General features: G+C 39.2%; 2 protein-coding genes and 1 long non-coding RNA gene across 4 annotated transcripts in view; 2 read left to right on the top strand and 1 right to left on the bottom strand.

The window, feature by feature from the left end:
* LOC125466411 (ceramide synthase 6-like) overlaps window positions 1-3,003 on the top strand; it is a 31,203-nt gene extending 28,200 nt beyond the window's left edge. Inside the window, 1 exon segment of the mRNA XM_048560867.2 lies at window positions 2,583-3,003. Within this exon segment, the coding sequence (XP_048416824.2) occupies window positions 2,583-2,669 (87 nt within the window). The 3' untranslated portion in view covers window positions 2,670-3,003.
* A 1,967-nt stretch (window positions 3,004-4,970) lies between these two features.
* aarsd1 (alanyl-tRNA synthetase domain containing 1) overlaps window positions 4,971-24,005 on the top strand; it is a 76,012-nt gene continuing 56,977 nt past the window's right edge. The window contains exons 1-6 of the mRNA XM_048560393.2: window positions 4,971-7,484; window positions 13,390-13,503; window positions 14,400-14,466; window positions 15,855-15,953; window positions 18,665-18,751; window positions 21,821-21,874. Coding sequence (XP_048416350.1) covers window positions 7,456-7,484; window positions 13,390-13,503; window positions 14,400-14,466; window positions 15,855-15,953; window positions 18,665-18,751; window positions 21,821-21,874 — 450 coding nt within the window. The 5' untranslated portion in view covers window positions 4,971-7,455. The remainder of the gene's footprint in view (window positions 7,485-13,389; window positions 13,504-14,399; window positions 14,467-15,854; window positions 15,954-18,664; window positions 18,752-21,820; window positions 21,875-24,005) is intronic.
* The window catches only part of LOC125466191 (uncharacterized), a 30,329-nt gene continuing 17,098 nt past the window's right edge, over window positions 10,775-24,005 (bottom strand). Inside the window, exons 2-4 of one of the 2 annotated variants that reach the window (XR_009442853.1) lie at window positions 17,266-17,325; window positions 12,367-12,500; window positions 10,775-11,012 (exon numbers count right to left, since the gene is read on the bottom strand). This is a non-coding gene — a long non-coding RNA (uncharacterized LOC125466191). The remainder of the gene's footprint in view (window positions 11,013-12,366; window positions 12,501-17,265; window positions 17,326-24,005) is intronic. The other variant, XR_009442854.1, reaches the window with a different exon arrangement.

The following is a 24,005-nucleotide window of genomic DNA, read 5'->3' as shown; positions in this document are numbered from 1 at the left end:
CCTTTAATGTGTCTCAACATGAACATGCAAATTAGGAGCAGATGTAGGCCATTCGACCCCCAAACCTGTTCCACCATACAGTAAGATTATGGCAGATTCTGCCAATAGCTGTAACTTTTGATCCCTTTACTTACCAACAATCCATCTCCCTCTCCCTCAAAAGAGGAAGCCTGATACATTATTTTCCCAAGGTAAGTCTGATATAATGGGTAAGAGAGGATTTAGAAATTGTAGGGAGTGTGACAAAATGGGGTTTAGGGGATGGGTTTTGCCGAGCAGATATGTGAGAAATAAAAGGGGATACCATCTTAACAGGGGGCCCCGTTACAAAATCTCACATTCTGTAGACATTATCCCCTTTTCCCTACTGTTATTTTTATCATTTTTTTAAGAAGTGGGAATCCTGCTCATACCTAATGTAGCTTGAAATGTGCAATGTATTTCAGGGTCACTTGAGCTTCTAGTAGTCTCAGTTGATTCTTAATCATGTATTGATGCATATGGTGATCAGACCACTGATACCAGCATACAGCCACTACTATGTTATTGGCCTTAAACAGAAGTTGCTGGAAAAGCTCAGCAGGAATGGCAGCATTTGTGAAGAAAAAATCAGGGTTAACATTTTGGGTCCAGTGACCCTTCCTCAGAACCAAATCCAAAACGTTAACCCTGATTTTTTTTTTCCAGCACAGATTCTGCCACACCCACTGAGCTTTTCCAACAACTTCAGTTTTTGTTCCTGATTTACAGCATCCCAGTTCTTTTGGTTTTTATTATTGGGCTTGCATGGAAGGCGATGGCCCAGTCACCTGTAATAAGTCCTCAACTGAAGGCACACCTAGCATGGGCACATTATATCCGGCACATTATAGCTGAACCTTACCTAAAACGACCGTAGTCTGTTGCACCAGCGTGAATTCTTTCAGCCTCCCGCACAAGTCTCTCAGGTGAAAGTGCTAAGAAATATTAAGGATCTACACACACTAGGAATTGGTCAAAACATCCAAACTTGTTTTGTGGGTTGGATTCATTCACTGGAATCACGTTTGACAGATGATTGGAAGTTGAAATTCCATTGTAGGATCTGAGATAATAATGTAGACTAACACTTCATCTCCATGCTTACAGCATTGCGTTTTTGACATGCTACTAATGATTATCCAGTACAGTCATAATTCAACAAAAGCTGTGAGCTTGACTACCTGACGCACAATCAGTCAAGTCATTCACTGCAGATCTGGTCTCAATGTTAAATTATAGTATGCTCTGTTTTCTCATGCTGTGACTACTTGTTACTCCAGAATCATTGTAGAAGTTAAATTAGACGCTTCCAACTTCATGTTGACTCTGTCCTAAACTATGTTTAGAATACCTCATTTCATTTTCATAGCACCAAGACTGCCCTGAACAAACAAGTTATATTCTCTGTGACAAGAGAATTGTATGATTGTCAACCATGTCATCCCTGCAGCTGCTAACAGCAGTTAAAGATCACATCATCTTCCATTGTCTTTCCAGCTACCTAAATTATAATGTTGGAGATAGCCATTGTCCTCCTGGCTCTGGCCTTGTGTTAAAATCAAATTTCAGTTTGAAGATTCTCAGGGGTATCTACTAAGATGCCTTGCAATTTTAAAAAAAAACTACCTTCATACAAGAATGATGCTATATTTCATCCTCTGCAAAGTCCGCCTGGAGAGGCTGTTCTACTGTTTACATTTAGTATTGTTGGGAGTTGAACCTCTGACTCACCTATTTTTAACTCAATGCATTAAGAATTCAGTTGCATCTGTCCAAATGCAACAGTATAATTCCACCTTGTTATCCTCAAATATTTTCAAAATGGCACAGGATATCTCTGACATTATCATGCAAGCATACAAATTAGGAGCAAGAGTTGGCCATTTAGCTCCTCTATCCTGCTCCAACATTTAATAAGATCGTGGTTAATCTGATTGTGGCCTCAACTCCACATGCCCCCCTATCTGAGGTAAACATAGTCAAAAATCTTTCCACCTCTGTCACTAAAAATATTACCCCACCCCCAACTCCACTCTTTAAGGCAGAGAATTCATGACCCCCTGAGAGAAAATAATTTTTTCTCATTTCTCCCTTAAATGGGAGATTCCTTTATTTTTATGTTGTGTCCCTCTTCTAGTTTCTCTGCCAGTGTAAACATTCTTGTAGTAACTGCTCTGTCAAGTCCTCTCAGGATCTTGTGTGTTTCAGTAAGATCACATTACTGCTTTAGAATCCAAAGGTTATGGGGTCAACCTGTCCAGGTTTCCCTCATACATTACCCATCTCCATCCCAAGTATCAGGTAAGTCAACTTTCTCTGAATTGCTTCTAATAGATTTACATCTTCCTGAAAAAGAAGACCAAAACTGTACACAAAGGTGACCTCACAAATGCTATATACTACCATAACAAAACATTTCCACTTTATATTCAATTTCCCTTGCAATAAACAACAACAAAGAATGGAATGTTCCTTTTGGAACATCCTGAACTGTAGGAAACAGAATATAAGCATCCTTGATTGAATATCCAAAATGTGTTTTTTTCCCCCTTAATCTTTAGGTGTCCAAGGATGATCGAAGTGATGTGGACAGCAGTTCAGAGGACGAGGATCAATCTGAACAAAATGCCCATGCAAAAACATCGTAACAGCCTTCAAAATGACTGACCAAGAAATTCTACAGTTTCTCAGGATGCAAGTCGAAACTGCAAAAGAAACAGGAAGCTTTTTATTTAAAAAAAACTGTTCTCTGCTATGCAAAATGTGCATTTGAGACATAATTGGCTAACAATGATTTATTGTGGACTGTTTACATAAATCTATCAAAATTATAATTATGATATTTGCTAGTTCAGAGTATTATACTGCACTGTTATGGCCCAAATGATGATAAAAAGGTGAGGATATTTTAGCATGAGTGAATTCTTTTTACTTTATTTCTAAAAATAAACTCATTGGCATGCTATTTTTAAACAACACAAACCAGCTTCATAATTTGAATAAAGTAAAATTGAGTTTTGCAATTAAAACTTTACATCAGAAAGATACTATTTCAAGACAAAAGAAATGACTTCACTGCAATGAGCAGGGTGGGAATATTGGTGATGTTTCTAGTCCTGGAAAGTAGATCTTGGATGAGCAGGATATGAAGGTGCTTTTCTGTCAGGAGTTGAATAGATATCTGGAAGTAAACAGTTTAAACATCAGACTTTCTAAGCCAAAGTACATCAGTGTCTGTGGAACTACGTTGCAATATATCTGGCATCCTTCAGCAGGAGAAAGAAAGAAATGTTATTCTACACTTTCAAAAATTTGTAACGTATTTTGGAATTGATAGGATAAAATAATTAGATTTTTCTAGGTCTATTCAAGTGCATTGTGTTATCTGAATGTAGCAAGTATTAGTAAAATTGGCACTTTACAAATGGATAACCTGACATGGGCAATTTTCTGAAATTCTCTGCACTCAAATGATTGTGCGCCCAGCCACTCAGATGGAAAAATCTCTCAAAGACCTGTGTATGTGCTTCTTAAAAATTTCTCACTATGCATGGATTTTTAAGTGCTCAAAATGGGAGGGGGTGGACACTGTTATCCAGTGTTTTTTTTGTTCTTGAGAACTGAAAGACCAGTCAAACTTGTATATGTGATGAAATAAGTTTTGAGTACAGAACAAACCTCTAGATTTATTATTGGGCTATGAAGATACATCAAAATACTTGTGCAAAGCATAAAGTTGTTAGAATGAATTCCAAAGATGCTGTAAACGTGGGTCCAGTAGCATCTGTTTCAAGTTGATGACGAACTAGTTCTACAGGGCTAGTGTAAAATGCCACTGCTTGTATGATTAAAACAGTAATAAGATGTTACTTCCTCATTGACAATGTAGCGACTGGCTGCTTCTTGATAGTTTGCTATAACTTGCAACAGCATGGGTTATAGCTGTCAGCAGAGAGAATGAGATGTCAGCAAAATAGATACACCAGTGATTGACCAAAGGCAATGTTTCAAATTAGTTAATAGAGCCAACAATGTTACACTTTCCATATTTCATTCTACATGTAATGTTTTCCTACCTCAACAATGTGATCTGAAATCTTGTGTTTCAAAATTTTTATCATTTTAAATGGGACCTATTTGAATGCAGAAAACAGCTAACTATGTATGATATAAACTTGGAATAGTATAGCTTCAAAGTACCATGGCTGCCATCTTGAAATCATGGAAACTGGAATAGTTTCAGCCTTCTGAAACCTGTCCCACCATTTAATTAAATCAAGGCTAATCTATACCTCAGCTCATTCACCTGATTACTTGTCTTTATCTCTTCATACACTCACTAGAAAAAAAGACTCTAGGTCTTGGTCTTGAGGGTTTCAGTTGACCCAGCATTAAGAATCCTTTGGGCAAAGAATTAGATTTCCACTTCTCTTTGTGTACAAATATGCAACTTGATTTTTATTTTTAAATAGAATAGTTCTTGATTTGAAGTGTATGTTTGTTTGTTTTTGGATTTTCCTCACCAAAGGAAATAGATTTTCTGTATCTGCCCTATCAAATCAATCCCTTTATCATATTATTCACCTTGACTAGATCATGCCTTGACCTTCTAAACTGTAGGAAATACACAGCCTGCTTCTTCAATTATGCCTAATATTTTAAACCCTATACTATAATTTGAGAAATCTGTGTTGGCTCAGTGTTTAGCACTACTGCCTCACAGCGCCAGAGACACCACAGGCAACTGTCAGTGTGGAGTTTGCACATGCTCCACGCATCTGCATGGGTTTTCACAGAGTGCTTTGGTTTCCTCCCACAATGCAAAGATGCGCAGGTTAGGTGGATTGGCCGTGCTAAATTTCCCATACTGTTCAAGGATGTGTAAATTGGGTGTATTTGCCATGGGAAATGCAGGGAAATATGGGGTGAGGGAGGGGGTCGTGGGGTGAGTCTGAGTGGGATGCTGTTTGGAGGGATGATATGGACTTGTTAGGCCAAATGGCCTCTTTCCACACTGTAGTGATTCTGTGATATAAGGTGAACATCATTCTTTAAAATATGGTGCCCAAAACTGAATGTAATATTCTAGGTGACAGTCAAGTAAAGTTTCTGCAAAACTGAAACATCACTTTCTCACAGTGGCATTCCAATTCCTTTAAGAAAAGAGCCAACATTATATTAGCCATATTGATTACTTCTATATCTGTTCACATTTGTGATGATTATGGTACGTGGATGCCCAAATCCCTTTGCTACTCTATTTGTTACTCCCTGAACATTAAGAAAATATACCAATGTGATTGGTTGAATAGAGAGTGAATATGTTTAAGTGCCATAAACAGCAGCGATGATACATATTTTGGCAAAGTGGTAAAGCATTTTTAAAATGCTTTTGTTCAAACGAATCTTGAAGCACGTGTCAGCTTCTTATAATTAAATTTAGGGACTTCTTAAATCACCTTCAGCAGCATCCATCTAGCCGCATAACTAATTGATTAGCCTAAATTTCATACCATATCCTCTCTTGTAAATATACACAGAATTCAAGATCCTAATACTGGTCTGCTTTGCTGCATCTGGGTGTAAAAGACTTTGATAGCACACTCGAGTGTTCTCTTCTGATCTCCAAGATTCAGATGGCAAATTAAAAGTATACTAGTATTTTCTTTGGACAAGATGTTGCTGAGACTGAGGGAATACTTAAGTTTACCAATTAAAATAAGTGTACTTCCCAGAAATGGTGGGAGCTGTTGTGATGTAGTGGTAGTGTTCCTACCTCTGAGCCAGGAGACCTGGGTTCAAGTCCCATTTAGTCCACTGGTATGTAATAGCATATGTGAATTGGTCAATTTTTTTTAAAAAAACTAGAAATAGCAGTTATATTCCAGCCTCAAACAACTCTTCAGTGAAGCAGGTTTTAAAGTGATTAGTTCAAAGTTGTCCCTCAATTCCATGATGATGTCTACTCAAGATTGCAGATTTCTGTTGATCTGTCTGAACAGTTCATTTCATAACATCTTCAGGCACATGGGGCAGGTCATCACACAAGGCAGTGGGATTGGGAGCACAGGTTTGCTTCCTTTCATTTCTTACTCTGATTCCATTTTACCTCATCATTAAAGCATTTGGACTCAAAGCATGATGCAGCTTGGTGGACAATTGTCACCATTTTTAATGATTGGTAGCAAATTCCCACTAATCATTGTCATTAAGGTTATTGTTGCATACTGCCAGAAGATTTTCAATGTTTCCTAGGCATTGTCTGGAATTTGTGAATAGGGGAAACAAGCCCTGGCAAGGAAGATGATTTTTGGCCATCTGTTGCAGCGTCTAGTCCATTATAGTTGATTTCGCAAACGTTTTGTCTGATTGTTTATAAGAGTATCTCGAAAGAGGGACAATAGCATTTGTTTAATTGTCTTTCAAATTAATCCACAGAATGTGGTGGAGGTATTGCTGGTGCAATTTCTTTGGCATTATGTCTTGGTAACTGCTAATTTGACGCTAGATTACTGACAATTGCCTGCTTGTATCTTTGTAACATCAGTACATTGTTGCTACGATACAGGCACCTAGAAACAATAAATTACATTAATGCAGCAGCTCTGATGCAGTATAACAGGAATATTATCAGGCAAGAAATGACGTTGAGCTCCTTTAGGATATTGGGAAGAGGTGAAACTACTTAGTCAAAGAGCTATTTAAGGGGCACGCTAACGGGAGAGCGCGGTGGAACCTTTTTGGAACGGTATTCCAGGATTTAGGACTTAAACAGCTGAGGCCGGATAAGAACGCGAGAGAAAGGCCAACCTTTGAATACCAGCTCAGAAAACTTAGGCATGAAAAATCAGTGTCACTGATTATGTACAAAACTTAAATGTATCCACAGCTTGTACGCATGGGATGAATCCTGAGATCACTTCTCTGTAAATCATTAGTCAATACAAAATATATGATTCAAGCATAAGACGTTGTACCATAGGCAAAAATAGACGAGAAAAACTACGCTTAGTTTTTTGACTGCTTGTCTCCTGGCCTTCCCGACTATCATTGCCAGTATAACAGGCCAGGTTAACTACTGAACCAGCTAAATAAACAATCGGCTGTAGTGGCAGAAAGCTCTATATATCCCTATGGTTGTTTTGGTGTTTTCCGACACTAAAGTTGATGGGCAACTGGAAAGAGCGAGCTGAAGAGCAGAAGTTGGAGGCGGGTCAGGAGAACCATCGGGAAATCTCTCGTTTAAAAGCGAAACATTGCTGAAGGGAGGGATCAGCTAAAAATAGCGGCATCGACATCTGCTTCTGCCTCACAAACTGGAAACAGTCACATTCTCTGCAAACTTTCCCCACAGTTTAACTTACCATTGAAGTGTTACGCTTTATTTCTTTCCTCTTTCTTTAAAAGTTTTGGTAGAAATTTGTTGAGGTGACTATGTCTGTATCAGAAGAAACTGACCACAGGTATGTAACGGTAATTATGTGAAAAATGCTAGACCCAAAATTTAATGATAGTGATTTGGAACAAAGCGTATTGTTATTTTAGACCTGCAAATCTAAAGGTCTGAAAAGCAAGTGAGTCCTTTGTTCACCAGAAATGGCTGTCAGTTCATCCAGTTGTAAGTGTTGTGAAATTAGCTTGTGAGGTTTGGAATCTTAATGGCGAGCACTTGAATTCTGAACGTGGCCTTCATAATGATGGCAGCAATAGTCCATGTAGTCGTCTTGAAGGTGCTGGAGTTTGAAGGAAGGCACTTAAATCTTTGATTTTTTTTCCCTTCTGGGTCGCACAGTCCAAATCCAAGACTTCTGTGAGGATTGCTGGCTTTGAGCTGATGCTTGGCAATTCGAGGTTGAAAGCAAGGAGGTCCTCGTGGCAATTTCAATAATTCAAAGTAAAATAAAATAGTCCAAATAGAAAACTGCTGGAAAAACTCAGCAAGTTAGGCAGCAGAGTTGATGTTGCAGGCCCAGTAACTGGCCATTCAGAAGCTGCCCAACCTGCTCTGTTTTTCTAACAATGTTTTGTATTCTATTCTAGATTTCCAGTATCCCAAGTATTTTGCTTTTATGTCTGTCATTTGATACTTAGATGAAATTGTTCTTTATGAGATGAGGTTGTTGGCTTGCTCATTGAGCTGGTTGGTTATCGCACAGACGTTTCATCACCACGCTAGGTAACACGATCAGTACGGCCGCCTGTTAAGGTGGGTTGTATCATTTCTGATGCTGTTCTGCACGGGTTTGTACATGGGGTCTAATTGTTGATTGTGTTATGGGTTGAAAACCAGACCTCATGAAATTCTTGTGCATGTCTGTGATTGGTTTGAGCTAGGATGGAATTCCTTGAGGCCTGGTTTTCAACCCATAACGCAATCAACAAACATATGGAATTAGACCCCATATACAAACCCATGTAGAGCAGCGCAGGAAATGACACAACCCAACTTAACAGACCGATCATTTAATTTCCAAATGGAGTAGAACAACATTGCTTCATTGGAGGCTGTACTGATAGTGTTACCTAGCATGGTGATGAAACATCTGTATGATAATCAGCCAGCTCGGGGAGCAAACCAACAACCCAAGCTACAAGTCTTTGCAAGAACCTTTTTAAATGTTCTTTGGAGAGTTTGGATGGGGTAACAGATTAGATGGGTTTAATGTTTGTAAATACAAGGAACAAGGCAAGATTGGTATCAACATCCAGGCCCAAGGAGCCACCTGATCTAATGACAAAGTTGCAGTAACAAAGATCTGGCTTCAACAAAGGGAGAAACGGGCACATGATAGTCCTGCCTACAATCCATTTAGAAAGTCGAGTGAAGGACAAAGCAGAGGCAAGAGTAGATGGAAAATGCTGTGGCAGAACCAGAAAATGATGATGTACTTGAGGGTTAAAAAACAGAACTGATTTGATAGGAATAAGGAACAATAAAGGAGTTATGATTTTGCAGGGAGCCTACAATAACACAAGTAAATCAAGAGAAGGAGATAGTAAAGCAAAATTCTTGGCAAATTGCAGAAGGTTGCAAGAACTTTGAAGTAGTAACTATAGGGATAGTAATCCAAGTTCCTCTTGTAAATCTTTTCTGCATCCTCTCTCATGCTTTCACATTTTTCCTACAGTGTAATGCCCTGTATTGGGCACAATATTCCATGTTGAGGTTGAACCAGTAATAAATGAAAGCCAGTATTTGATTAACCTGTTTGAATTATTTGATTAAGTAATGGAGAACCTTGATGAGGTTTGTCTGCTTGATATTTTTAAATGAACTTCCAAAAGATGTTTGAAGAAGTAAGAAGCTTGTGAGCAAAATTGAATCATATCAGATTAAAACAGCAATGGATAAGTGGAAATTGGTTCAGGGATAGAAAGATAAATGAAGAGAAAGGGATTGACTTGTTTCTGGGGGCTTGAAGTTCTTCCCATTCAGCTCCAGATAATCTTTCAATTCAATATCTGCACATTCCTAACTAATGAATCAGCATTGTGATGGTTTAGATGATTAAACCTCGGTAATCTGCATTATCTTGGGTATCCTAAAGTTCAAGTTCAGCCTACTTAATGTATAAATGTCCTAAACTTGAGTGAATAATATTTATCATAACAAGGAATTAAATGTCACTTAAAAACAAGCAAAAGTGCCACTTAAATTGACGACTTTTTTTTTATTCTTTGGGATACGAGCATCATTGGAAAGACCAACATTTGTTGCCCATCCAGAATTACCCTTGAAATGAGTATGCTGGAGACTTTTTAGAAGGCAATTCAGAGCTAACCACGTTTGCTGTGGATCTAGAATCACATATACGCCAAACAAAAAAAATTCCTTCCCTGAAGGATCAGGTGGGTCTTTATGATAATCAATGTTCATTCCTAGTCACCATTACAGAAATTAGCTTTGTTTCAGATTTTGTTAAACTTAACCTCCACCAGCTACCATGGTGAGATTTGAACCCATGCCTTAAGAGTTTAGGTTTCCATATTACTAGTTCAGTGACATTACACTATACCATTACCATCCTATCACAGACTTATAAGAGAGCTCTCCTTTACTCAGGTTTATGTTATTTCTCCTGTCTTATTTTTACTTAGCACAGATCCATGCACACAGCCCATACCAGAGTATTTGGGTAAATTAGGAAGTTTGTTTCCATTTTAATGAAGTGTTGAGAGAAATTTGCATGTGATCTCTTGTAGGTGTGACTTTGCAGCATGATAATAAAGGTGCAGTATGACTTTTTTTTATTCCACTTTGTCTGCTTTTCAGGGGCTGGGAATTCTGCAGTGAGTAACTCATCCTCACCTCCCAAAGCCTGTCTATCTTCTTTAAGACACAAGTCAGGTGTTTCATGGAATACTGTTCTTTTACATGAATGAGTGTAACTGCAATAACACTGAAAGATTCATTGTGGCAATTTACCAAGTTTCCCTTAAGAGCAGCTCGCAAAGCCATGACCTCTCCACCTAAAGGGACATGACCAGCAGATATATGGGAACACCGCCATCTGCAAGATCCCCTCCTGGTCACGCATCATTCTGACTTCAAATTATATTGTCATTCCTTCAATGCTACTGGTTCAAAATCCTGCAACTCCCTTTGTTGTGGATGTATCTACATCCTATAAGACCGCAGCAGTTCAAGCAGGTGTCTCTCCATCACCTTCTCAAGGCAACTGGGGATGAGCAATAAAAGCTGGCCTACCTAGTGACATCCACACCTAAAAATGAAGAACAAAAATACAGAATTCAAAGGCAAATGCATATCTGTTTATTTTTATACTACATTTCTGAGGTAGGGAAACCACTCATTGTCCCGAAACCTCAAGTTTGAAAGTAATTTATTGACCATTAATTGACTTGAGTAATTTATGACTAAGTGCTGTTATCTGGCTTTCCATTGGAGATGCTTGAGTAGTGTCCTTCATTAGTAGCTTAACAGCTAAAGGCATGCTTCAGCTTTTAAAAACAATGCTTGAGTTTTCATACTGTAAGTTAGAAAGCACAGGGTAGATTAATAGGTGGGACTTGATTCAAGTTTAGGCATGGTGCCAGAGTTTTAAATGATCATGTCTGTAGATGGTAATAACATTTATTATGGATCAGTCCATCCCCGCCCCTTAAAATATATTAAGAAGATCGCCTAGACCTTAAATTTTCCTGATTTGTTTTTAAAGGCATGTGTAAGGTATTGTGTTCCTGATGCAATTCAATAGGTCAAACTACAATGCTTGAAGCTAAACACACTTTATTCTTGCAGTATAGTTAAAATACAGACAAAATAAGAACAAGAAAACAAATTAGCTTAACTGTAATTCTAGCAAAATACTTTTATTTACAAGTTAACTAGCATTGATTAGCTGTTCCAAGGTAGTAGCATTCCATAAACACACCCTTAGTAAAAGCAAGGTCAGTAAAATAGACTGTCTCATATGCAATTCTAACAGCAGGAAGAGAACCCCAGCTTTTATCTGTAACAGAGAGAGGAATAACAGTTTCCACATCCTGCTCCAAGACCCTAGCAACCACTGAAAGCTAAAACTAAAATCCTGGTACTGTGGGAACTTGACCCCATCCATTTGTGCTGCTTCTTTGTCTGATTTTTATATTTAAAAAACCCAAAACCATCTACATTGCTGGGCTCAGAGCAGACAGCTTGGCAAGAAGTTTACACTTTCTTTATGAAGAAACAGGACAAAACAACTCATTTTAAAGGCACATCTCGTAACACATGAACTGCAAAGAAATAACCAACTCTTAAGGTAACATAGGTACATAGAAAATAGGAGCAGGAATGGACCATTTGGCCCCTTGAGCCTGATGTGCCATTCATTATAATCATAACTGATCATCCAAGTCAACAGCCTGTTCCTCCTTTTCTTCCTTATCCTTTCCTCACTAAGTGCTATATCCAACTTCTTGAAATCATACAATGTGTTGGCCTTGACTCCTTTCCATGATAGCAAGTTCCCTGGGTCAAGAAATTTCACCTCAACTCAGTCCTAAATGATTTATCCCACACTTTAGACTGTGACAAATGTATAGATGTATAACAACTGAGCTCAGGTAAAGTGGAGGTTGGATGGTGTTAGACAACTGGAAACGGGTAATGATATTGATGGTGTTGATTGTTATAAGAACCTTGCCTTGGGGTCAAATATAACACTAAATTCATGGACAGTCTGATTCAGCCTCTGGCAATACCAGGGAGAAGTTTGGACTGGGTGCCAAATTTATAAAAAAAGGGGTTAACATGATATGTAAAAGACCGGAGCCAGAGGAAAAAGTGAGTCAGAGGAGATGGTAGAAGCACAAAAACGCAGTATTATAACTATTACTGACCTCACAGCTGCTCAGTCCGTAGGCTTTAGCATTTTTGGCAACTACTCAGGCCTTCACCTCAGCATTTGGTACAGTTCGGTTGTCTAGGTCTGGATTTTCTCCCTGAAAACATCTCCATCTTCTTCTGGCAGCATCTGTGAAGGAGAAAACAGTGTTAACGTTTCTGGTCTGGTGACATTTTCTCAGCAGGTTCTGAGGTTTTCCAGCAACTTTGTTTTTGTTCCTGATTTACAGCATCAGTGGTTCTTCAGTTTTTTTTTTAATCCAGCTTCGTCTGCTCGTTAAGGCACTCCTTAAGGCACTTACCTGTCTCATCAGACCTTTGCCTATCTTCCTAATATCTGCCTTTTTGTCTCTGCAATCTTCTTTACAATTTTGCATCTGTGAAGTGTCTTGGGGTGTTTTTCAACCTTAAAAGATGTGTATATTTAGTCATTTGCTTGGCCTTTTTTACTGTTTAAGGAATAGTGAACAAACTATTGTTGTTACCAATTGCATATTTACAAACCAGCTGGATCTACGTAACATTGGTGAGATGACAGTCTTCAAGCTCTTCTTGGTTCCAAAGCAAAGCTTAAAAGATTTTGCCCAATTATTTCCAGACAGGCATTCTGTAGTTGTCTTAAGAATTGCTGGCAACTATGGCAGATGCCAATAGATAGAACATATGGAATTCATGCTTGGTCTTGTGGCACACCCGTGACTTGTCGGTTTAAAAAGTCTTATTACCAAACTTCATACGTAAGGCAGTACTGCCTATTTAAAATAAAAGGTTCAACACCTGTTTATCTTAATTTCACTCTTGTGAAGTCACCATCCATGGCTTAAAGATTCAAAATAAATGCTTTCCTTTTTACTTTTAAAAGCTAATGCCTTAAGGACTTTATTTTTTATTTCATGGTATGTAGATGTCAATGGCTAGGTCAGCATTTATTGCCCATCCCTCAATATCCTGGAGATGGGTGGTACTGAGCTGAATTAAAGAATGACTAACTATGCTTTGCTTAACTTTCATTTGTTCAGACAGCCAGCAAAGACACAATGGTATGACCGTAAAAATTATGTGTTTGTTGAGTTCTGCGTAGAAGATAGCAAGAATGTTGATATTAAAATTGAAAAATTCAAACTAATCTTCAGGTAAGAAACTGTTGTGTTTGCTGTGAATTAGTTATTTTGTTGCATTGATCACTGTAACATATAAACTTAAAAGCAAGTCAAACTCACATTGTGCATATGTGAAGATGTAACTCTAACATGATACTTAGATTATACTAATCTATCATAAAATGACCTTTTGTCTAAAATGCCTATTGTCATTGAGCAGGATGTGAGAAACCACAGTTTCTAGTTACTTTATTTTGGAGCTGTTCTTAAGTCTTTCTGCCTAAAGGTCAACTTACTTTAGCTCATAGATACTACCAGAAACTCTATCTATAAGAAAGCTTGAATGTGATGCTGATTGAGACCAAATATTTTAACTGCAGCCAGATGGCACAATGTTGTGAAATTCCAATGTTCTGTGTCATGGAGTAGGAAGACGTATTCTTAATTTCAGTCATATCATTGTGAAAAGCAGATGTGCAGTGTTGCTTACAGAGGGAGAAATTTGAACAAGTTGCTTTGTCCTGCTTTCACCCTGCTTATTGACCAAATGTAGGGCAGAGATGAGAGGGAGCATATGAGGACACTGTCAAGATAATCTTAAATTTACAAAAATCCTGGTGTCGGGCAAAAAGGGTGAGTTCCAAATAATTTTCCTGATTTTTGAATTGGCTTTATTGAATAGAATTAGCTTTCTTTGAGTGCCGAAGTAAAGCCTGTTGTTTCTCTTCTGGATCAAACCCAAGATCTGGTTATGACCTGAATGAACTCCTGCCAGTTGTGCATGACTGATTAGGGAACTATTAAAGGCAGCTTTACTGAAGGAAAATAAAATGCGTAGGTTGTAAATACAGGCAATCATCCATATATTTATATGAAGTAATATGAAACATTATAATTATCAACAGTTTTCTACTTTCTAATTTTAACAGTTGCAAGTCAGCAGATAACACAGAACTCTACAATAACATTGAACTGTACAGCAAAGTGGATCCAAATGTAAGTAGATACCATTCATACACACTTCAGTATAACCCTGGATAAGCTGATAGGCTAAAGCCTATATGTTTCATAGAAGAGTTGACAGTCCAATTCTGGAAAATTATTGCTTTGACTATTTAAATCCATGTTGTTGTCAATACACTGCCAATGTAGTGACTGACAACGTTTTCTGATGGAGTGCTAAGAATATTTAAGTCAAGCATTCACTTCTTGTCTGCACTAAGCTGGATGATCTCAAGACTAAGCAGGAGTTAAGTTGGTATAGAGGCTCTTCTTTCTTAGGACTAGGAGTGGGAAGAATAATTAGTCTTCCTGTCCATATCGTTTTCCAATATTCCTTGCTGGAAAGTGTGCATCTGTAGATTTGCATATGTCAGGAGTGGGAACTTTGCATCTATGTGAGTTTTTTTTAAATGAGATATTTTCCCTTGCTCTTTCTGTGCTCCAAATCCCATTATCTTTCATCCTTTCTAAATGTGTCCTTCCATTTAAATTTTCCTGCCCTCAGCCACACTATCTCTATCTCTGGCCTCTCTATCCCATGGTTTCATTAACACCTACAGTTTCACTATCATTTCTAGTTTCTCTGTTGTTAGCAAAGATCTTTTTAAACTCCAATGTTTTCTGCTGCAACTCCTCACAGAATCCCATTCAGCATTAAGGACGGAAAGAAATTTCGTTTGGGGGAGCATCTCCTTGCCGAATCCTTGACATGAACTTCTGTATTGGGAACATGGATTGCAGGCTACGTAAGACCACTTGATGGGCTAGATTCTGGGTCTAGAGAGCTGCCTTTTGGACCAGCCTCTGTAATCACCTATCCACGCCTCTGATGATTTTATAATCCCTATAATGTCACCTCTCAACCTCCTATGTTCCAGGGACACATGTCCCAGCCTATCCAGCCTCTCCTTATAACTCAAACCCTCCAAGCCCTATAACATGTGTGGAGGATAACAAAGTGTGAAGCTGGATGAACACAACAGGCCAAGCAGCATCTCAGGAGCACAAAAGCTGATGTTTCGGGCCTAGACCCTTCATCAGAGAGCTAGGCCCGAAATGTCAGCTCCTGAGATGCTGCTTGGGCTGCTGTGTTCATCCAGCTTCACACTTTGTTATCTTGGATTCTCCAGCATCTGCAGTTCCCATTATCTCTGAACACGTGTGGAAGCTTCTATTTATGTATATTGCAGCAAACGTCAAAAGTATATGCTTTCACTTCCCTTCTCCTACCCTCCCACTCAGGGGTTAAAAATGTGGTATTGAATGCTAGTCAGTGCAGTCAGCTGTTGTGCCTGATCAAGTGACTACCAAAATAATTACATATGGACTTCCTTTACTTAAAAAAGTGGTTTAATCGCTTTTACTTTTCCTTCAATTGACAGGATTCGAGACACAAACGTTCAGACAGGTCAGTAACACTCTTCATGAGGAAAATTGATGGTAAAAAAGCTTGGCCAAGGCTGACCAAAGACAAAACCAAGGTACGGTTTTCAGCTAATATTTAAATTGCCATGACTTGGAACACTTTTTAGGGACGTTATTATAATGTGTACCTGTCCAACAGAGTCATACAGCATGGAGATAGACACTATAAAGTCCAAATTGTCCGTGCTGACCAGGTTTCCCAGACTAGTCCCATTTACCTGCATTTGGCCCACATCCCTCTAAACCTTCCTACTCGTGTACCTATCCAAATGTCTTTTAAACGTTGTAACTGTATTTGCCTCTATCACTTCCTCTGGCAGCTTGTTCCACATATGAACCACCCTCTGTGTGAAAGGGCTGGTTCTCAGGTCCCTTTTAAATCTTTCCTCTCTCACCTTAAACCTATGCCTTCTAGTTTTGAACTCCCTACACTAGGGAAAAGGCTGTTCACCTTATCTATACCCCTCGTGATTTTATAAACTTCAATACCGCTCCAGGGGAAAAATGCCCCAGCCTATCCAGCCTCTCCTTATAACTCAAAACCTCCAGTCCCTGTAACATCTGTGGAAGATTCTATTCATAGACATTGTAGGGAACATCGAGAATATGTTTTCACTTCCCTTTTCCCACCCTCCCACTCACAGATTAAAATGTGGCATTGAATGATGGTCAATGCAGTCAGTTGTTGAGCATGACCAAGTGACTACTGAGAGCAGGAGCCTGAGAATATTTCCTGTTTCAGATTTACAGCTATGTGTTTTTTATTTCTCATTTTACTATGAGGAAGAGTTAAAGGCAAACTGTTGCATGGCACTGATAAGGCATTGTTATTGTTCTTGTCTCTGCATTTCCATTGGTCATTGTAGGCACATTAATATGGTTAAAATTGTATCAGAGATAATGGGAACTGCAGCTGCTGGAGAATCCAAGATAATAAAGTGTGAGCCTGGATGAACACAACAGGCCGAGCAGCATCTCAGGAGCACAAAAGCTGACATTTCGGGCCTAGACCCTTCATCAGATGAAGGGTCTAGGCTCGAAACGTCAGCTTTTGTGCTCCTGAGATGCTGCTTGGCCTGCTGTGTTCATCCAGCTTCACACTTTATAATATTACATTAATATGGTTAGTATTTTGCAGCTCAGTGTTTGTGTGATACATCTGTTTCTTGCACTGTCTGGTCTTAATGGGGCAGAGGTCAATGTTTACTACTCAGCTGCATATTAGATAGTCAGGATGTCCACCATATCTGCCTACGAACACAAGTGAGAGACAGGAACCATTTAACAATTGGGTTTCATCTATATAATATTGTCAAGCTTGCAGCATTCGTTTTGCCCCTGACCTGACAAAAAATTCTGAAAACCTACCTGTGCTGATTCTGGATTGTTCCGATTTACTGGCTGTTTTTCTGACCAATGTTTTCATTGCTGCAACATCAATGGGAGAAAAAGGCACTGTGAATAGTTTCCATAGCGGTATCTGAAATTTGAATTAGGATCCTACACTCCTTTCCTATTTAAATAAATCTCCCTCTTTTTCAGATAGGATTATCTATTTCAAGGCTTGTTTGAAAATACAGTTAGTCGAATAGGTCTCAAACTGGTGTCTGTAATTGTCTGCAGAGACCTTCCAGGGGTTCTGCATGCAAGGCTTGTCCACATTGTGGACTACTACCTGGGTGGAGGTGATCTAATCAACCTATTTAGAGATGTTACCACATATTCTTGGACCTGGGTTTCTGGGCTCAGAGGTAGAGACACTACCACAGTGCTGCGAGAGCCCTCCTACAGGCCTGCAGTATTTTCTAATCAACCTGCTCAGAGATTACACATCCCTGGAACAAGTGGATCTTGATTCAAAGGCTCTTGGCTCACAGGTGGGGACACTAGCACTGTGCCATGAGAGTGCTCCTGAGGACGTGCTATCATGTGTAAATGCATGCAGTGCAGCTGGAGGCAGCCAGTATACAACAGATTGGCACCTGTCCCTCTGATGCACACTCATGTTCTGGTACACCTGGATTTAGGTTCTTGCTTTCTGTCTGTTCCTAAGCTGCCCACAATCATTCCTTCTCCATGTTCTGCTCTTCACATTCTTCTCCTGTCTCTGTTGTATGCTTTATCCATGGTTCCTGCTTTCTCTCTGCTCCTCTTGTCCTTTCTCCATGTTCTGTTCTCGCTGAGCTTCTCCTATTGGGCAAGGATAGAGTGGGTACACACTTCTTTTTGACAATCTCATGTAAAATACCCGAAACATCTTTAAAGATATATTACATAAGATATTTATCTATTAACTTTGTATATTTTATATTTGTATTAGAAATATATTTTAAACTATAACCTATCTTAAATATCATTGCAACATGTTTTACACCTTGCATATCATTTAAGTGAGGATCCATAATTACTGAACTATTTGCAAAGGGGTCCTTCATCCAATGAACTTTGAGGACCAGTAGACAAGTGAGAGGGAGTTTTTTTTTGTTTATAGTTTTTGACCCATTTTCCAACATGAAAAATGATGGTAGGCAAATTAAAATGGTCACTCCAATCTTTAAAATAAGATTAACTTACTAACAGAAACTCATTTCATTCACTCGCAGGTTCAAAATATGTTTTTGATATGAATGTCATTTGTTTTTGAGTTCCAGTCTTAGTTGACTCTATACCTATATCCCAAGGGCAAGATGATGTCGCATGCAATGGGTAACTTGTTCCTTGATTCATCTGGAAACATAGATAAAACCTGAGTGTTTTTCTTCTACAGCATGCCTGGTTAACAGTGGACTTTGATAACTGGAGGGATTGGCACGATGATGATGAGCAGATGATTGGCTTGGAACACTATGCAAATGTACGTTCGACCTTTATGGATTATGACCATTGCAATTAATGAAAACCTGTAACTCACTTCAGTTGTAAATAACAGCTAAAGGCAAACTCAAATGTGTTTTCCGCATGTGATCCTAAATGTGGACATGCTTTACTTTTATAAGCTTAATATTCCAAAGATACAAAGCTTATTTCACTCTAGGCTCTCTGTTTAATTTTCTGTTGCTATTTCCTCATATAATTGTTGTTTTTCTGTCATGTATTTTTAAATATTCTCTACCTTGGGATTTGTTTCACTTAAATATTTATCCAGTTACGTGCCATAATTCACCGTGAGCAATACCTACTTTTCACTAGATCCATTGTGCAACAGTAACTATTAATATATATTGTGGAATACGATGGCCCAAGTTGCTAGCTCTAACTCCTGCAAATCTTCCTTCTTCTTGTCTAATCAGTTCTGGTCACAAGTTACGTATGTCATCAACACCGAGCCAACTTTTCTTCAATATTTCTGGTTATAGTTTATGTTTCTGTTTCTCCTTTCTGAATGAATATTTTAATTATTTTGCATTGTATTTCATCAGCCCAAATACAGAAATCATGTAACATAATTTCCTAATTTTAGTTTTTTTGCTCAACTTCATTTTAACAAAACCAAGATTTCTTGGAGATGCAGCTGCCCCAGAAATACCATTTAGAAGATAATAAATGGATAAGTCTCCCCAAACCAAGCATGTTCCTTGCTATCCCCAAGCTGGCTGCACACAGGTATACTCCCTACACATGCTTCCTAAGTCCATATGTTAACCAGAGTGCTTATACTCTAAGCCATCTCGCCTACAACTAAGCAAACCTGGAGATCATTTCTGGGTCTGATTAATAGAAATTGATTGCTCAGAATAGTCAGCAACTCGGTTAACATTGTATCATGTGAAGAAAGTGAACTAGATGGATTTTCTCTCATCTAATAATTCCTATGTTCCTCTGTTCCTGTTGAATGCAGTTGAATTGCACTTAATCCATATGTATAAGGTACTAGAGGCCATCACTTAATCCCTGGTTCTGTATCAGATATAATAGGAACTGCAGATGCTGGAGAATTGCGATAACAAGGTGCGGAGCTGGATGAACACAGCAGGCCAATCAGCTCCTAAAATTGGTCTGCTGTGTTCATCCAGCTCCACACCTGGTTATCCCTGGTTCTGTATTTCCCATTTTCTTCATCTCTCAACAGTTGCATATTGTTGCTCCCATCTGGCCTCCTAATAAGCCCATTCTCCCAATATAGTCAGTTTGTGTTTCATGCTTCCTGTTTACTTCGAGCCCTGCTTGTGTTGCTTTCCTATTTAATATAAACCGCCCCTTGCATACTCTCACTAGGTTTTGTCCAACAACCAGGTTTCCATTTATCCCTGATAATGCATGGCTTACTTCACCTGAAATTCTGTGCTTTTTTTAACTTCATTCTGCCACAATCCAGCTAATTAAATTTTCTCAAGAAGGGCCCTGACCTGAAATGTCAACTTTCCTGCTTCTCTGATGCTGCCTGGCCTGCTGTGTTCCTCCAGCTCCATATTTTGTTATCTCTGACTCCAGCATCTGTAGTTCTTGCTGTCTCTAATTAAATTTTGCCTCTTTTCTGATTGCCATTTAAAAGAAAAATATTCCACTCCCTGTTATAAATTTGAGGCATTTTAAGTTGTCTTTTTCACTTGTAGAAATTAAGCAGCCACCGATTATTAACAATTTTGGGTCAACCTTACATTGCCTCTTGGGTTCAAACTGGTGTCACTCAGAAGCAAATCCTGTATCGCTTACCAATAACTCATCTGTCATATCTAAAAAGACTTTAAAGTGTGACGCTGACATTCTCCTGCCATATAAAGTAGATATTCTAATTTTTATTCTTTTCCTCTCTTGTAGACTTTACTAATCTCCTATGATCCAAAATGATTAAGATGTCATAAAATGAGATTAGATTCCACTCATTAATTTACATTGTTTTCCGATCTGTTAGTGGCGTCCTTCCATGCTGTAGGATGCTATAATGACAGCAAATTTCACCTTTAATTCTTTTCAGCCTCTTCAGATAATTGTTAAAATGATAAATAGAATATGTTAGGTTCCCTCTATTGGTATGCATTTCGACTTGACGTCAGTCATTTGTTTCCTCAGGGCCAGTTTAGCTCTTCAGGGGGGGCTGTTCTTTACATGTCACACCTTAGCAATTCTTCCCAATTAATACAAAACATGTGTTATTGTATTCTTTGGTTCTCTCTCATGGAAATTTATTGACTCAACCTCTGTCAGGCTGCTATCTGTTTTGTGTCCGGACAGCCCACTTATCCAATCAACCAGCAATTGATCTGCAAGTGATGCCAGCTCATTCCAAGACCAAAAATTACAGTCTCTCCTAACATCTTGTGTCAATCTATGCTGGCAATGTCTGAAATGCCCTAAAATTTCACTTGTTATCCCAGGTGTTACAAGTTTAAGTCTTAATGGTTCCCGTATTTTAATTGATAAGTTTGCATTTTAAGGTTCTAGCTACTTTGAACTAAACTCAAAAACTTAGATTTACTTGTCTTTTAAGATCAATGTCAACAGTGCAAGTTTTTGATTCCGTTAGAATGTGAATTATGAAGTACATTCTTAAATCTTTATTGCTTTCACAATTTTACGTTGGCAAACTTTCTGAATGTTGGTACTAATGGTAAACAAAACACTGACAATTGGGGATAATGGGAACTGCAGATGCTGGAGAATTCCAAGATAATAAAATGTGAGGCTGGATGAACACAGCAGGCCAAGCAGCATCTCAGGAGCACAAAAGCTGACGTTTCGGGCCTAGACCCTTCATCAGAGAGGGGGATGGGGAGAGGGAACTGGAATAAACAGGGAGAGAGGGGGAGGCGGACCGAAGATGGAGAGTAAAGAAGATAGGTGGAGAGAGTGTAGGTGGGGAGGTAGGGAGGGGATAGGTCAGTCCAGGGAAGACGGACAGGTCAAGGAGGTGGGATGAGGTTAGTAGGTAGCTGGGGGTGCGGCTTGGGACCTATTTTATTCAGTTTAACTGTTTCTTTTTCAGATGCTGAAAGAACTGAAGAATACTGGGCCACCTCCTGCAATGGATGATCTAGATGTAAATATTGAACAATACTGAAATTGGTTTTGGTTAAAAAAGACACACAAATCCAGTTTCTTTCAACTTATTGTGGTTCGTTTAGCCAACCAAAATAACACATTCTAGTAAAAACCAGAAAACCTCTGCATGAGCATTTCCAAAAGCGGAGAACACAGCAGATTTCCTGTTCCCAGGAGATTGCTTGACCACATGTGGCTCAACAAAACATTACAGCTGCGTGGGAAGAATGTATATTTGTAGGGGTTGCTGTCAATGGTTCCAGGTGCAGAGTCTGGAAAATCTATATTCAAACCACAACATATATTAAATGAAAGAAAAATGTCTGTTTATCAGTATCTTTCACTGCCACTGGTTGTCTCAAAGCACCTTAGGACCAATTAAGTACCTTTTTGAAGTGCTGTTTGTTTTGTATTGTCAGAAACATAGCAACCAGTTTATACACAGCAAGTTCCTCCAATGTTAATGTGATAAAGACCAGATAATTGTTTTATTGATATTGACCAAGGAATTTGCCATGCACACTGTCAGAAGGACATGATTTGCACAGGAGAGTTTGCAGAGGAATTTCACCAGGACATTGCCTGGGATGAAAAGTCTCAGTTATGAGGACAGATCTGACAGGCTGGGTTTGTTTTCCTTGGAGCAGAGGAGGCTGAGGGGGCATCTTGTTGAGGTTTACAAAATTGTGAGAGGTACAGAGTAGATTGTGAGAATCTCTTCCCCATAGCAGATGTGTCTAAGACCAAAGAGCACAAATTTAAGATTAAGAGTGAGTAAGAGGAGTTGTGAGGAAAAAGAAAATCACCCAGCAGCTGGTAGAAGTATGGAAAGTGCTGTCTGAGAGGATGGTGAAGGCAGTTACTCTCACAACATTTTTGAAGCATTTGGATGAGCACTTAAAATGCCAGGGCATAGTGGGCTATGGACCAAGTGCATGTGATTAGAGTTGTTTGGTGTTTCTTGACTGGCATAGAGAGGTGGGCCAAAGGGCCTGTTTTGTATACTGCATAACTCTATGACGCTAGGAAAATCTCCTCTTCACAATAGTAGTAGTACACAATCTCTTACACCCATCTCAAGTAGAATCCCGACAGCGTAGCATTCCCTCGGTAATTCCAGCTTGTTATTTGTGCTGAACTTTTCAGTGAGACTAGTACCTCTACTGACCCATTTTAAAAATTCTTTCAAAGACTGCGGCCACAACTGGCTGGGTCAGCATTTATTAATCCCTAATTGTCCTTGAGAAAGTGCTGTTGAGCCATCTTCTGAACCACTGCGGTCCATGTGGAAAAGGTACACCCATGACGCTGTTATGAAGGGGTTTCCAGGATTTTGACCCAGAGACAGTGACGGAACGGCAAAATATTTCCAAGTCAGGACGGTGTGTGATTTTGAGGGAAACTTTGCAGGCAGTGATGTTCTCCATGCATCTGCTGTACTTGTCTTGCTAGGTGGTAGAGGCCATGGATTTAGGAGTTGCAGTTGAAGTCGCCTTGGTGAATTCTGCAGTGTATCTTGTAGAAATTACTGTTGCCAAAATGAGTTGGTGATGGAAGAAGAGAATGTTGAAGGATGGGGTTCCAATCAAGTGGGCTGCTTTGTCCTGGATGGTGTCAAGATTCTTGAGTATTGTTGGAGCTGTACTCATTCAGGCAAGGGGAGTGTACTCCATCACACTCCTGACTTGTCCCTTCTAGATGGTGGATGGACTTGGGGATTTGGAATACTGCATTCAGTTCTGGTCCCCCTGCTATAGGAAAGATGTTGTGAAACTTGAAAGGGTTCAGAAAAGATTTATAAGGATGTTGCCAGGGTTGGTGGATTTGAGCTATAGGGAGAGGCTCAGTAGGCCGGGGCTATGTTGCCTGGTGCGTCAGAGGCTGAGGGGGTGACTTTATAGAGGTTTATAAAATTGAGTGGCACGGATAGGGTAAGGTCTTTTTCCCAGGGTAAGGAAGGCCAAAACCAGAGGGCATAGGTTTAAGGTTTAAGGTGAAAGGAGAAAGATTTAAAAGGGACTTTAGGCAACATTTTCCCTGCAGAGGGTGGTACATCTATGGAATAAGCTGCCAGAGGAGGTAGCGGAGGTGGGTAGAATTATAATATTTAAAAGACATCTGAATGGGTG

This window comes from Stegostoma tigrinum, chromosome 31 (assembly GCF_030684315.1).
Source record: "Stegostoma tigrinum isolate sSteTig4 chromosome 31, sSteTig4.hap1, whole genome shotgun sequence".
NCBI classification, from domain to species: Eukaryota; Metazoa; Chordata; class Chondrichthyes; order Orectolobiformes; family Stegostomatidae; genus Stegostoma; species Stegostoma tigrinum.
Note: the sequence above shows the minus strand (reverse complement) of the source record. Positions and strands in the feature narration are given on the sequence as shown.